The sequence below is a fragment of the Aythya marila genome, assembly GCF_965140915.1.
Source record: "Aythya marila genome assembly, chromosome: 5".
Classification (NCBI taxonomy): domain Eukaryota; kingdom Metazoa; phylum Chordata; class Aves; order Anseriformes; family Anatidae; genus Aythya; species Aythya marila.
In genome coordinates, this window is record NC_139046.1 from 19,629,376 (window position 1) to 19,642,789 (window position 13,414).

A 13,414-nucleotide genomic window follows, 5' to 3' on the forward strand; every position below is an offset into this window, starting at 1 on the left:
AAAAGTCTTTTGCAGTGCCTTCGAGGAGGGAGAAGAGAAGAGACAGAAGACAGTGGCTAAGAGACAAGAAATTCAAAGGCAAGAAGCAGGGAAGAGATAGGAGGAAGAACTAGAAATAAATAAGGGAATAAAGAGCTATAAAGGAGGACTCTAGGAGGGACAGAAATACAGCTAGGGCACACAGTGATTTCCAGATTATTTCTCACATTGCAGGACTGGAAATTGCTCAACACCTCTCCACAGAAAACATCAGTGAATACTGTTTCTGTTGTGGAGCAAGGGAAGCACTTACATATCTGGTGAGTCCTCCTTGCTGATGTACTCTTCCAGGATGCTAGTGTCGATGTTAGATGGCTCCAGAGCTCCATTAATGTCATGGCCTGAAAGGGGAGAGGAGGCAGAAGCAAGAGCCATGAGAAGGGTATGAAAGGCAAAGGCCCTCTCCGTGCAGGTCAGAAACACCACCAAAAACCTTTGCTGAGTCAAGAAACCAATCTGAGAAGATCCTTTGTTTTGAAAAGGACCATCTGTCCATACCCATCTGCACCCCACTGTAAAACCAGACAGGAACAGTGTGTGTGGGACAAGTCAGGGTGGTGACACAGCCCGGGACATTGGACACACAGGTGGGGCTCATCTGCAGCAACCTGCAGGGCATGGTCCAGCCATGCGTCAAGTGGGCTTTGTAGGGGCTGGGTTCAGGACACGTGGGAGAAGAGAGGTCATGGAGCCAGGCCTGAGCTCCATGGAGCACGAGAGCCAGTTCTTGCCCAACCACCACTGACTTGGCCCTGATGCAGCGCACAGCAGCTTTGTCAGCAAAGCTGCAAAGGGCACCAGCCTAGCTGGGGCTGCAGTTAATGGCTGATGGAGGGGCCACAGCACAGAGTGATCCGTGCAGAGGCCAGGGCCCTAAGGCAGGGCTTGGCAGTGCTTTGGGAAAGCTGGAGTCCTTCCCTTTAGACCCTTGCCTCTGCTCTGCAGAACGCGCTGGAATTTCTCCACCACTGCCATGATGGCTCTGGAGCAGCTCTGGATGCCGCAGGAGCCCTCCTCCCTCTCCTCTCTCCTGCGGGGGCAAGCGGTGGACTTCCCTCTCCTTTCTCCTGGAGGGCTCCTCCTCCCCTCTCCTGCTCTGGGGAAGCTGGGCCGGGTTTTGTTGACAGAAAGTGCTTTCTTTATCTGTCTCTCTGAAGTGGGAGTCTGCAGCCCTCTGGGGTCGGTGCCAGCCCTCGGTGCCAAAGACACTGCCAAGAAAGTGGAAGAGAAGGCCCGGCCCCCCCTGCCGCCCCCAGCTCCGATAACGAAGACGGGCCCTTCCCGAGAGGCCCAAACACTTCATGTCCAAACACAGTGTCCCCGGCCCAGGAGGAGACCTGCTCACGGCCCCCACCTCCTGCAGGCGAGGCGGTGGGGAAAGGTCAGCCATTGAACCGCAAAACCGAAAACGGGGGGTTTCAGCTCGCACCCGGCCAATTGCAGCACTCCCCTCTGCAAATCCCTTTCATACCAAGACAAGCAAATCGGCAGAAATAAATCCAGCCAGGAATTCTGCCAAACGGACAGGGTGTGTGTGCGGACGGGGGATCTCTCCTTTAGTAACCCTGCCGAGGGGGGACAATCCCAGGCATCCGTTCCATTGCAGGACACCTAACACTTTGTGCACCGTGCGCCTCCATGGCAGATCCCGGGGACAAGGAGGTGACACTCTCCTGTGTGAATCCTCATTACAAAGGGACACATCCAGAGCACAGACATGCAATGCTAGTGCTGGGCTGGCACTGCAGTGGGACGAGAACAAGGCAGGCAGAGCCTGTGAGGTCCTGAGCTGCACCAGCACCTCCCTCGTAGAGCCGCAGATACTCCTTCATGACAGCCATGTCCTCTCAACTCCTGAAGTGGCAGGGATGTGGTAGCGACCATGCAGTTGTCCTCCTTCAAGTTGTGCTTGGCTGGAAGGGCTCATTAAGGGCCAGCACCACAGGTGCTTGTGTCCCTCACTCAAGCCCCAGGATCTTCGCTATACCCTGCTCCTGATTCTTCGCCACCTATGGCTCCACTAAGGTACCTCTTGTGCAAAAACCACTCCTCAGCCTCCCCTCTGTGAGCATCATCGTTGGCCAAAACTTTCTGCCAGGGGTGAGCACTGCCCCTCTTTGCCACCTCACCCTTGGTCAGACACCAAGCTATAAATCACGATGCATTTGGCAAACATCCACCTCAAAAGCTATTGGAAGGCCCATCTTCATCTCAAGGCCCAGGGTGGGGGCCCAGGTTCAAAGAAGCAAAAAAGGCACTTGACCGATTTTGCTGCCTTTTCACAAGCTACTGAGCCTGTCCATAAAAAGATCTCAAGACATCTGACCCCAACAGGATCCCCTCAAACCTACAAACTCCAGCAGCTTCTCCATGGTGGAAGAGGAACCTGGGACCTGTCCAGAAAGGATGGGAAGCCCTCAAGAGACAGCAGAGCTGCTGGGCTCTGATATTTTTCTGCTACCTCCTCTTAGAAGTCACCTTCAGGAGCGCTCAGCTGAGACCCAGGCAAAGGGTGTGATAAGCAACCTGACGCGAGAGGTGCGTCAGCTGTGGCGCTGTGATAACAGAATGGCGGGGGGCTGGCTGCGGATGTGTGATGGGAAAAAAATCTGAAAAATAAAGGACTTTCCTTGGCCTGCGGATGGAAGCAGTCATGCCAGCTACAACAAAGCAGGAATGTTGGGGCAGCGGGTCTCGCCAGCATGCCCGCACGAGGAACATCCCACTACCCATAGCTTCCATGCAGGCCGGGCTCTAACCAAAAGCCAGCTTAGGTGATTAATTAAAAGCTAATACTTCTCCACAGAGTCACGAGCTCCTAATGACACTAACAACAATCCCTCCCCCTCCAACCTGGGGATTAGGAGGGAGTAGGAAGCCATGAAGCAGGGACCCTGGGAAGCATAACACCCACACGGCCCTGCACGAGACGGACTCCTGCATCCCCTTCTCCCAGCAGGAGAGAGATGGAGGAGCCCATGGAAGCCCCAAGCACTTCTGTGCTGCCGGCATTCGCCTCCTTGCCATGGGAAAACAGCAGCAATGCCCACGTAGCACCTCCTGCCCTACGACCCTGCCTCTATACCAGCACCTGCTCCAAAATGTTCACTAGAGGTTTTGTCACCTGTAACGCGCTGATGTCCCTGAAGCTCAACAGGACGAATTCTGCCCTCCAACCTGGAGCAGTGAGCCTGGAGAGGTGCTGCAGTACCCCGCAGAGCTGCCCAAAGAGCACCTTCTTGCAGAGCAGCTTATTAGCATGCTCTGCACACGATGAGCATCGTGGGGCAGGAGGGCACCAGGGCCAAGTAATTCAGCCACGCTGTACAACCCCCCTGCTAACATGCTGACCTCCCTGTACAGACACGGAGAGGCTCATCAGATCAAACTCTTACAGCAAAACCTTCCATTTCAGCCCTCCTTCAGTCCGTGCTGCAAACAAACTCCCAAACCTACCAGATCCCTTTGTCCTGCCTTCCTCTTGACCCCCGCATTTCCACCCCTTCCTCACAAAAGGAAGGAGGAGACCCCAAAGGTAAACTCTGCCCGAAAAACAAGATATTAAACCCGCAGCACCCTCCTTGTGAGCAGCGCTGGGCGAGCAGAGGCCCCTGTACGTGTGAGAATGTCAGGAATCCCAATGTTTGGACTGGTTTTCTCTGCCTTCCCCAAACCTCCAAACACGATCGACATCCAAACGGAGGTGCTTCCTGCACTGCTGTCTCCCCACTGCTCTGCTTGGATGGAGTGAGTCTGCCAGCTCGTCTCTTCTGGTGACATCCTCTTGGCTCAGGGTGCTCCCTGTCCCCTTTTCAGGTGCTCTGCTGCATCCTGTTTCCCATCTGAGATGGGCACGCGGCCTCGGGGCTCTGAAAGAGTTAAAGGTGTCTGGCCCCTGCAAGTCATCATATTTACAGGTCTGAGAGATTAAAACCAGAATTTACCTCGAGTGATAGGCTGATAAGTTTATGGTATTTCTATTTATAACAGTCCCTCCCCCACCTATTCTTGCTCTGTTGCCTGTCTTCTAATCGCCCATAATCCTGCCTGGGTCACCTGCGGGTGGGAGGAAGGGAGAGAGCCGAGGAACTTCATCCTGGGATCTGCTAACGAGAACCAGATGTGGGAACCTGGAGATGACAACGAGGTCAACTGTTTTCACGGGCTGGGGAACATCAGTGAAGGGTGGGGGAATGCCAGCGATGAGGAGGAAGAGAAGAGGTTGTGCCAAGCCGAGGGCCTCCCCGCGGCACTGTAGCCATGCACCAGAGGCTGAATTTTTGTTCTCAGTTTCAGGGACCCACCGCAGGGGTGCTGGTTTGAATTAGAAATGAAACACTCTGCCCCGCCCTGAGTGCTGTGAAAGCCAGTGAGAAGAGGACTGCAATGAAGACAAATGAAAACCCACAGACGCTGGTGAGTGTTTGCTGCACGCTTCCACCCCTCTGCCGCCATCTCAGCACTGTTTGGCTCCCAAAACAGAAAGGCTCAGGAAAGGTACCTGCGACAGCCTCTGCCACGCCTGCACTGACGGTCTGCCTGTTTCCCCAGACACTTCTCCTGAAGTGCCGCAGACGTCAGGGCTGTAGTGCTGCTGTGCACTCACTCCAGACAGGACAAGGAGCTCCCAAGGCGCTGTGGAGGCCAAGCCCTGACCCCATGGCCAGGATGGGGGCAAATACCCGTGGTCTCCAGCACATATTGGAACAGGCGCCGAGCCTCAGGAGCACACCAGGCTGAGCAGGACAAATGCTGCCGGGCACTGCTCCCAGCAGCCAGGCATTGCCCGGTTCAGCACAGCATCACTCAGCAGCGGCACACCATGCCCAGATGGTCAGTGCCGCAGCGAGGCGCGTGGCCCAACCATGTTCCCCCCCAGGTTGTGCAATCGGCAGGCTGGGCTGCCGCATCGGCACATTCCCGGGGCCCCACGCCGCTCTGCACCCCCTTCACCTTCCTCCCGTGTTTATCCTTCGGCCCTGGAGGATTGGCTGCCGGCCGGGCCGCGAGCACGAGGAATCCGGGCCATGGCTCGCTAACCAAACACCGCCTAAGCCCGGGGAGCTGTGGGGCCAGCGCTTGGCTTCAGATCTGCTCCTTCCAGCCGGCTCTGCCCAGCACTGTCCTGCTCTTTCAGGGAATAGCATCCCCCTGTGCCCGTGCTGCCCTGGGATGGGATGCAGCGAGGGACAGGAGGCCACGACGGAGTTCTGTCCCTGCCCAGAGGCCTGGGTGACACAGCAGCCAGCTGGGGACAGTCAGCCATGGGGACAGAGCGCGCCTTGCTGAAGGGACAGCGGGATGAGCTCCCCCTCCTGCCACGCTCCCAACCCAGAGCTGCCCAGAGGGTGCGGAGGGGGGACACAGGAGGGAACGCGACCCCGCAGCCCCTGCCTCCCCCCAGATACCGGCCCAGCATTCCTCCTTAATTAATGCTCTTTATTACCTGACTGTAACGATAACCAGTCACTCCCGGCAGAAGTGGCTCCTGTAACCCGAGTGGGACGCCAAGCCAGACCTCTCCCCCGTCTCCCCTAAAGCGCTTTCGGGACCACCCTGGAGTGAAGCCTCTGCTGCCCACAGCACAGAAAGGCCCCCCGGGTCCCCTCCCTGACCTGCAGCACGTCTCCCCCCGGGGGTGAGCCCCTCCTGACACATGGCTCCCCTTCAGCCCCTCCAGGACAGCCTGCTGGGGTCTGCACAGGCTTCCAGTAGGGGAAACATTTATGTGGTGCCACACCATGCATCTCCATCACTTTGGGGACCTTCACTTGATCCAAGAGCAATGAAGCTGACCTGCACCAGCTGATTACTCACCCCGACATGCCATCACCAAGTGGCTCCAGCTGCATTAAGACACCCTTCTCCAGCACGCACAAACCCAGTGAGTGCCCCTTCCCACCACAAAGGGCAGCACTGCCTCAGCTGATGCAGAAGTACAGCCACTACCCCACATCTCCTCCCAGGGACATCACGTTGTCAGCCCACCGCCAAGGACATCACCTGCCCTCCTGAAGCAATGGGGCGGCTCCTGCATCCCCACTGACACAGAGGTGGGGTTTAGCCAAGGCCCTGGATTCCAAGTACTATAGAAAGAGCTGTAGGGTCTGCAGTGGCCAGAAGGACCCTGGAGCAACAACTGGGCTGAACGGTGAGCCAGCAGCAAACCTCCCAGATTACAAAGTGCAACCAAAACATCGCTGGGCTGCAGCCCAATGCCAAGGCAGCAGCAGCCCCACATCACCTGGAAATCCCCCCTCTGCTCTCACACAGGCCCACATCTTCTTAGCTTGTGTGCACAGAATAGATCTGATAAAAGTGCCTTCGGATAAGCCAGGAAGTGTCCCTAAGTGTTTGACGTGTCCTGTCTCAGGCCCACAGCAACCCTTCCTCCCATACCTGTTGCTACTCCTGACCTCTTAGTAGGGAGGTGATATGAGCCAGTATATGAAGCCTGTATTGGTATACAGATAGAGATAACATCCTCTCTCCCAGGTTCTGGGGAAGACAAGGTGTGTGGCGAGACATCCCAAGGCAGAAGAGGAGCCAAAGGAAAGCACCACTCTACACAACAGCAGGGCAAGGGCATGTCCCTCAAGGAGCCTTGCAGTAAAAGGCAAGTGGCTCCATACAGAAGAGGTGAGTGAGCCCCATCCTCCCTCCTGGACCCTCTTCTTCCTCCTCCCACCTTCCTTCTGGCCTCTCCGCCTGTCAGCACCTTCTCCCTCTTCCAGGCCCTCCCAAATTTCCCCAGCTCCCATCTCTCCTTGTCTGCTCCCTCTCAGAGCCGCTATCCCTCCGGACCCGAGGCCCTTCTCCTTCCGGCTCCCCACCCTGGTCCTGGCCTCTCCTCCGCCCTTGCCAGCTGTGAACCTTGGCTTGGATAGAGCCATTGTCCTCCGGGCATCGGGGCCGAGGAGGAGGAGGGGAAGGTGTGAGAGGGGACACAGTGGAGCGTTTGTGTGTGTCCCCGCTGCCGTCAATGCCCTGCTTGTCAATTCATGCGCTAAGATGGCAGAAACAGCAGCACCCACACAAGCGTCGCCATTTGGCGGGTCCAAGGTGCCTGTCCAGGGGGGCACATTGCCCTGTTTGTTTGGAGAACCAGAGGCAGAAGATAACGCCTTTATCTCCCTCCCCAGGCTGAGGGTGCTGGAGGGCTGGCAGGGAGGACAGCAGGACCAGAGAAGGCCACTCCATCCGAGCGCACTGACGGCTCCCGCAGTCGGGCTGCAACAGCTCCGCTTGCCCAGCCTCAGGTGAAGGACAGGGCAGAAAAAAGGAGACCTCTAAGCCAAAGCTTCTGCTCTGGCACAGAAACCACAGCTGTGCTGCTCTTCTCAGCCACTGGCTATACATAGATATCAAATTTTGGGGACAGGAGCTTCTGTCGGGTGACGTCCGTGAAGGCCTGCCTCAGCTCTCTTCCCTGTCAGTGTAAGCTCTCTTCAATGAGAATTATTATCCAAACATATTGGCGATACATGAAAAAAAAAGGATATGCCAGTTACATATTAACATTAAGCAGAGATTATGACCCAGTGCCCCGGGCCATGGTCAGCAGTGACTGGGAAAGGAAATAAAGAGTCAGGGAGGCAAAGGGACTTGACAAGGCTGGCAGAAGGTGCCTGTGCAATGTCACTGCCCTGCTACTGCCAGGCAGAGTGCCCCAGGGACACAGCCCTGGACACTGACCTTGCTACAGGGCCACTGGCACTGCCGGGCTCCTAGAAAGGCTTTGAGGAAACTCAGTGGTCCAGAAGCCATGCTGGGGCCCACTTTCAGCCCTGTTATGAAGACCTGCACAGGAGATTTGGGACTTGGAGCTGCGCTGCTTCCCCTGGAAGCCCCCCAGCACAAAACAATCCTTGGGCGTGAAGTTGAACAATCAAACAGCAACAGAATACAAACCTACAGGCAGCCAAGCATCGCCAGGAACACCATGTCCAGATCAGGCGTCTCGTTCCTCCTTTCTAGCTGGGAGGCAACAAGGTCCCTCCTGTCCGGCCTGGACAGCCTCCAGAGGAGGCTGAGTGTACGAAGGCAGAGCTCTTTATCCAGATGGGACTTCTGCCAGGGATTGGGGAGGGCATTGCTGCTTTTGTGCAACCAATCTTTCACAAACAGGAGCATCGGGTCATTGAGATCTTCCTTCTCACACTGCTGGGACATGCAACTGTGCAGCATTTGCTCTCGGCACTATATGGCAATAGCATTTGCTCCAGAAACACTCCTGCAAAAACCACAAAGGGCACCAAGAGCTTCTTTTATCGCTGGTTTCCCCTACCATCACTGCAGAAAGTCCTCATTCACCTCTGCTTCACTGGTGGCACAAACCTCTCAAGACCCAATACCACTTCCCAGGTCCCAAGAGCAGAGCAGCACGACCAAAAGAAGCAGACAGGTTCAGGGCAGTCATTTCTTTCCCCAAGGAGGAAAGAAGATTCAACGCATCCTGCTTCAGCACCCCAAGTCTTGCTTGGCAGCCACAGAGTACGAACGGTGTGTTTGTAGGTACTGCCACGGGTGCACGCTGCCCTAGAGAGCAGTGGTGGGGTTGCCCAGCATGAATCTTCCTGCTCTGCTAGTTGGGTCCGGTTCAGGACTGCTTCAGGAGCTGATGTGCCCTTCTTGTGCTCTTGAAGGAGGGATGGACTGAAGGACACTGTAAACACTATTTCTCTGACTTCATTCATCTTAAGACTATACAGACTTATATCCCCAAGTCCACAGAATTTTACTCAGTGTCCCCCACCAAACCCAGAACTTCTCGCTGCACTGGACGCATCCTTTGGACAGATGCAGTCCTGAATTAAGCTTCAGCAGATCAATTCATCTCCTGAGGAAGGAGAGACACTAATAAACCTGCACCCTTTTTTCCTTGTCTCAGTTTGCATGATTTATCTCCATATCTTTACCTACTAAAGAACCTTTTGCTCTAAGAAAGCTACTTCTCAGCAAGGCGTTCATGGACTAGCTCAGTCGCCTTCATACTTTGCCTTTTCCAGAGCTAAACTAAACTTCTCTAGCCAATAATAAAAAAGGCTCAATTAAAATGGTTATTTAAAATAAATAAATAAATAAATAAAATTAGAGATTATTGCCATACCGGCTATTTCCATATAGGCTTCAGACTGAATGTTGTTTTGTGGTTTTGTTTTGTTTTGTTATTTATTTTATTTTATTTTTATTTTACTTGCTGTTTGTATTTTCTGACCAACTGTGAGCTTTCTCCTGCACTGGAACATAGCTCCCGCACCAGGGATTTAGCAAACAGTTACCAGACAATACAAATCAGATACGGAACGTGCCGCTTGGATCCCATCCACCCTGCAGGCTCTCTGTGTGTTCTGGGTCTCACTTCAAAGCAGCACGCTGTCCGGAGCAGCGCAAGTGAGGAGAAGGAAGGTGCCTGGCATGCTGCTGGAGGACATGGGGTGGGGAGGGCAGCACAGAATATTCAAAAGGACTAGAGGACAAGGAGGTCAGCCTTTGGGAGGCACTGGCTGCGTGTGTGCCTAGAGGCAGAATGGCTCCCAACACACAGAATGAGCAGTGTCCACACAAAAGACAAGTAGAGGCAAATTCTGGCACTGAGAGGCGGGCGAGATGTACCCAAAGCAGCAGAACTGCGAGACAAACCTCATAGCAGCACGGCCTGGGCTGCAAGGGGCAGATGACAGCGGGTGAGAGGTATATATTCAAGTAATGAGTGCAGAAGAGATGCACAGGGAAGGTCAGGGACCTGGGAACCAAGCCGAAAGCCCTCTCCTGGCACCTCAACCTGGGCAGACCTCTGGGAGCCTTCCCTCCCGTCCTCAGCACGGAGGCCAAGCGGCAGCAACAGCGGCTGCTGCCCGGCGCCGCTCACCCAGCTCCTGCCACGAGAGCAGAGTTCACGCGCAGCTCCCGTGTTGCAGCACCTGCTGGGAAAAGCAGGTCCCGGGCGAACCAGGCAGCCCGCTGCCAGTGCTGTGACACAGTCAAGTTATGAGGGAAGGCAAATCACACGAATCGCGTGAGTCATTAGATCAACAGATTAACAAAACTCTTAGAGCCTTCTGTCCAGGCCAGCACAAGGTCACTCACTCCCAGCTTGCCCCGCGCCGTGCGTCTGGACTTTCATCGCTTCCATTCGGGAGACAATGCCGCAGGCCCACACTCAAAAGTCTGGCTTCTCTCCTCGAAGGCTGACCTGAATGCTCCCTTTCTTATCTCCATTCACTGCCAGTGCCTAAATAGCACAAGGATCTCACAGCTGGGCCATTCACTATCTCCTAGCCACAACTGCTCACAGGCCAACTCCTCCAGTCTCGACTGCCATCAACCTGACATTATCTGTCTCCTGCGACTGTCTCCAGCCTGTGCACAGCAATCCTCTCACTATCACCTTCCATTGCCACCCCAGCATCTGCCACAACCAGCAGCAGGAAGGCAGGCTGCCTCTCTCCCTGGCAGTATCTCTGGAATTATTTTTCCCCAGGTGCACCTTGCTTTGCTTTCCAAAAAGCGAGGGACACAGCTTCAGCTGGGCAGAACCACAGCTCTTCGGCTGACATCATCAGCAACGGTGCAAAAAGCCCAGCCTTCCTGCAAAACATGCTTTTTGTCCTTCCGCTCTGTGTTTGTGGTACCAGCAGCATCTCGAGGTTGCTGTAGACACCTGTTAGTGAGGTGACTGTAACAACATGCTCTGGGGCTGCTGGGACCAGGGCTGTCCATTCAAGTCCCTGCCCTGAGGGTCTACAGTCTTGAATTTCTGCAGTGCATTTCACTTAATGCCAAACGACATCCTAATTAGCAACTTCCCCTGCATGGAACTGGCAGGGAGAACACAAGAGAGATCAAACACCGTATCACTGACAGAGCTAAAATACCGCTGCTTATACCAAGACATCAAAGAGCAGTGTAGTTACTGGCAGAGCCCCCCAGGACTGGTACCAGCACCAAAGCCATTCAGCATTTCTTACTCTTGATCTCTGCCTGGCAAAGTTTGTTGGTGACACACTGACTGGTGGGATAGCAACAAAAAGGAAAAAATATATATATTCGTTCTTACAGAGCGTCCAGAATCACCACCTGAATGCAGCATGTACAGGCTGGGAAACACATATAAAAAATTTCTAATAGAAAGGCTCCAGTATTTAGGACTAACCACAGCCATACGAGTCCTTGACATGACATGGCATCTATGGTGGTGACCGCAGAGTTCTCTGTGCACAAGCATCATCGGGCAGACATAGGAGAAATGGTCCTGGCTTTCTGCACACCACTGCTGGAGTCCACAGCCCGCTCGGTGCAGAGGAGGATATGGAAATATTGGAGAGGCTTTGGCAAAAGTTGAAGTAATGCTGCCAGGGATGCATATAAGAAGCTTTACAAAAGCAGGTCCCCGCCTGGCCTATTTGTTGCTGGGAGGCCAAGTGGTGGTGGTTCGATCCTCACATGTAGGAGCTCACATTTGGAGAAAGCACTCTGCTGGGAGCGAGTTGCAGCTTCACAGAGAGGATATGGCAGCTGGCGTGCGAGATTTGACAGTGTCAGCCACGAAAGGAGATGTTCCTGGCAGGGAAGAGCAGCTCTCCACGAGGGGTGAAACCTGCGAGCCGGGGCCCATCTGCTCCTCCGTGCCTGCAGAGCGCAGCCACAACAGGCCCAAGGCCCTTGTGCACGACTGCAGTACAGACAAATCCTAACATTACTGGTCACCATCTTGGGACCTGTCAAAAACCACCCTCAAAGCGATGCTCTAGCAGCAATTAGACTTCTCAGACATCATGGAGGCCCCTCTTACTTGTAGGGCTGACAGAGCCCTGAATCCCACACCGCAGAGAGGCAGCAGGAAGCCTCTCAGCAAAAACACAAGAAGCTCAAGGAGACAAGACCAACCTTGCTCAGCACAGAAGGCCACCACCATTGCCTGCTCACCGACTGTCCTTCAGGTTCCTCACATCACTGGGTAAAGGTTTCAGAGGTAACTAGGTGATTACAAGTTGATTTAGGATTTTCCGCTCTACAGGAACGATCTGGAAAATATTTTCCTATTTCCTTATCCCCACTGTAGCTCACCAGTCCTGCCAACTGCAACTCCCAAACTCACGAACTGTCCACAGAAGGGAAGCAGAGAGTGCACTGACTTTGTCCCGCTGCCCCCAGCACCAGCACAGTGTGCGGGGCTCATCCCTTGCCCAAAGGCTTCTCACAAGAGAAGTGCTAAAATCTACCAGGGAGCTAAGCTCCCTCCAGGGGCTGCAGGACAACTCCTCGCTGACTGTGAACAGCAGCAGGAGCTACGAGTGAAAGATGACAGAAGAGGCTGGAACGGCTGCGGTGGTGGCGATGACCAGTTCTGGGGGGGAAGCCGAGTCAAGAGCATGAGCGATGAGAGTCAGCCACCCACCCAGCCCCACGGCAGCACAGCCACTTTGCTTTGTTACCCCACTCTCTTTTGTGACAGACCCCAATATACCTTTGGAACAGCACGGGTGTAACCCACAGCCAGGCCCTACCCCACCAGTGACCCGCTGGGCTTCCTTGGAGGGCTCACTGTGCGCTGGGCTCTGTCACTAAACAAAACACCCCTTTTGCACGTCCTGGGTCTCCCCTAGCAGTCCCTTCACACACTAGGAAAGAGCAACACCATATCACCAGTCATGTATGTCAGTGCTATTGCCTTAGGTCGAGAGCTGAATTAGATGGGACATTTGGCATGATACGCCACTCAGGGAACTTCCCAGAGCCCTTCCACCCCGCTGCACCTGCAGACTGGAAGTGGGATGCCTTTGTCCCGGAGAGGCTGACCATCCGTCTGCCCCCCGTGTCATCTGTGTCATCTGTCCCCATCCTGCTTGCCACAGCAGGAGGGTCACGAGCCATGCGGGGACAGTAACTGCTGTCCAAGGTACCACTGCTCCTGCACACCCGCTGCCGCACCGGAGGGGAGAGCTGAGATGTCTCTTTCCCTGGACTGTTCGCACCCACCGAGCAAGCACAGCAATCTCCATAGGCTGTTTTTACTGTACTGGCTCATAGAGCATTGGATCCCACGACATCTCTGCTCACAAGGGGAGAAGGCAGTTCCCAAGATCACTGGCCTCTCAAGTCTTCGCAGGGGACTACGCCAATGCAGGTTTTTAAAGGTTACTGCAAATGAATTTCTGACGATCTGTGCTAAGTCTCTTTGACTCAGTGTCCCCCAGGGAAGTCCTCAGCCCAGGCAGACTCCCAGGGCTGAGCCAAGGGCAAAGGCTATTTTGCACAGTCCAATTGAATGTATGCTTTCCTGTAAAAGCCCCCAGCTACACCTATGTTTTTATTTATTTGTTTTTTCACAGCTAAAACACAACCCCACAAACACACATGATGAGAAGTCCCA

The 13,414-nt window shown here is 54.5% G+C and overlaps 1 protein-coding gene across 3 annotated transcripts in view; it reads right to left on the reverse strand.

Moving 5' to 3' along the window:
• Positions 1–13,414, reverse strand: part of MYRF (myelin regulatory factor) — a 62,881-nt gene that overhangs the window by 38,139 nt on the left and 11,328 nt on the right. For all 3 annotated transcript variants that reach the window (XM_082761426.1, XM_082761425.1, XM_082761424.1), the window contains exon 2: positions 293–380. In XM_082761426.1, coding sequence (XP_082617552.1) covers positions 293–380 — 88 coding nt within the window. The remainder of the gene's footprint in view (positions 1–292; positions 381–13,414) is intronic.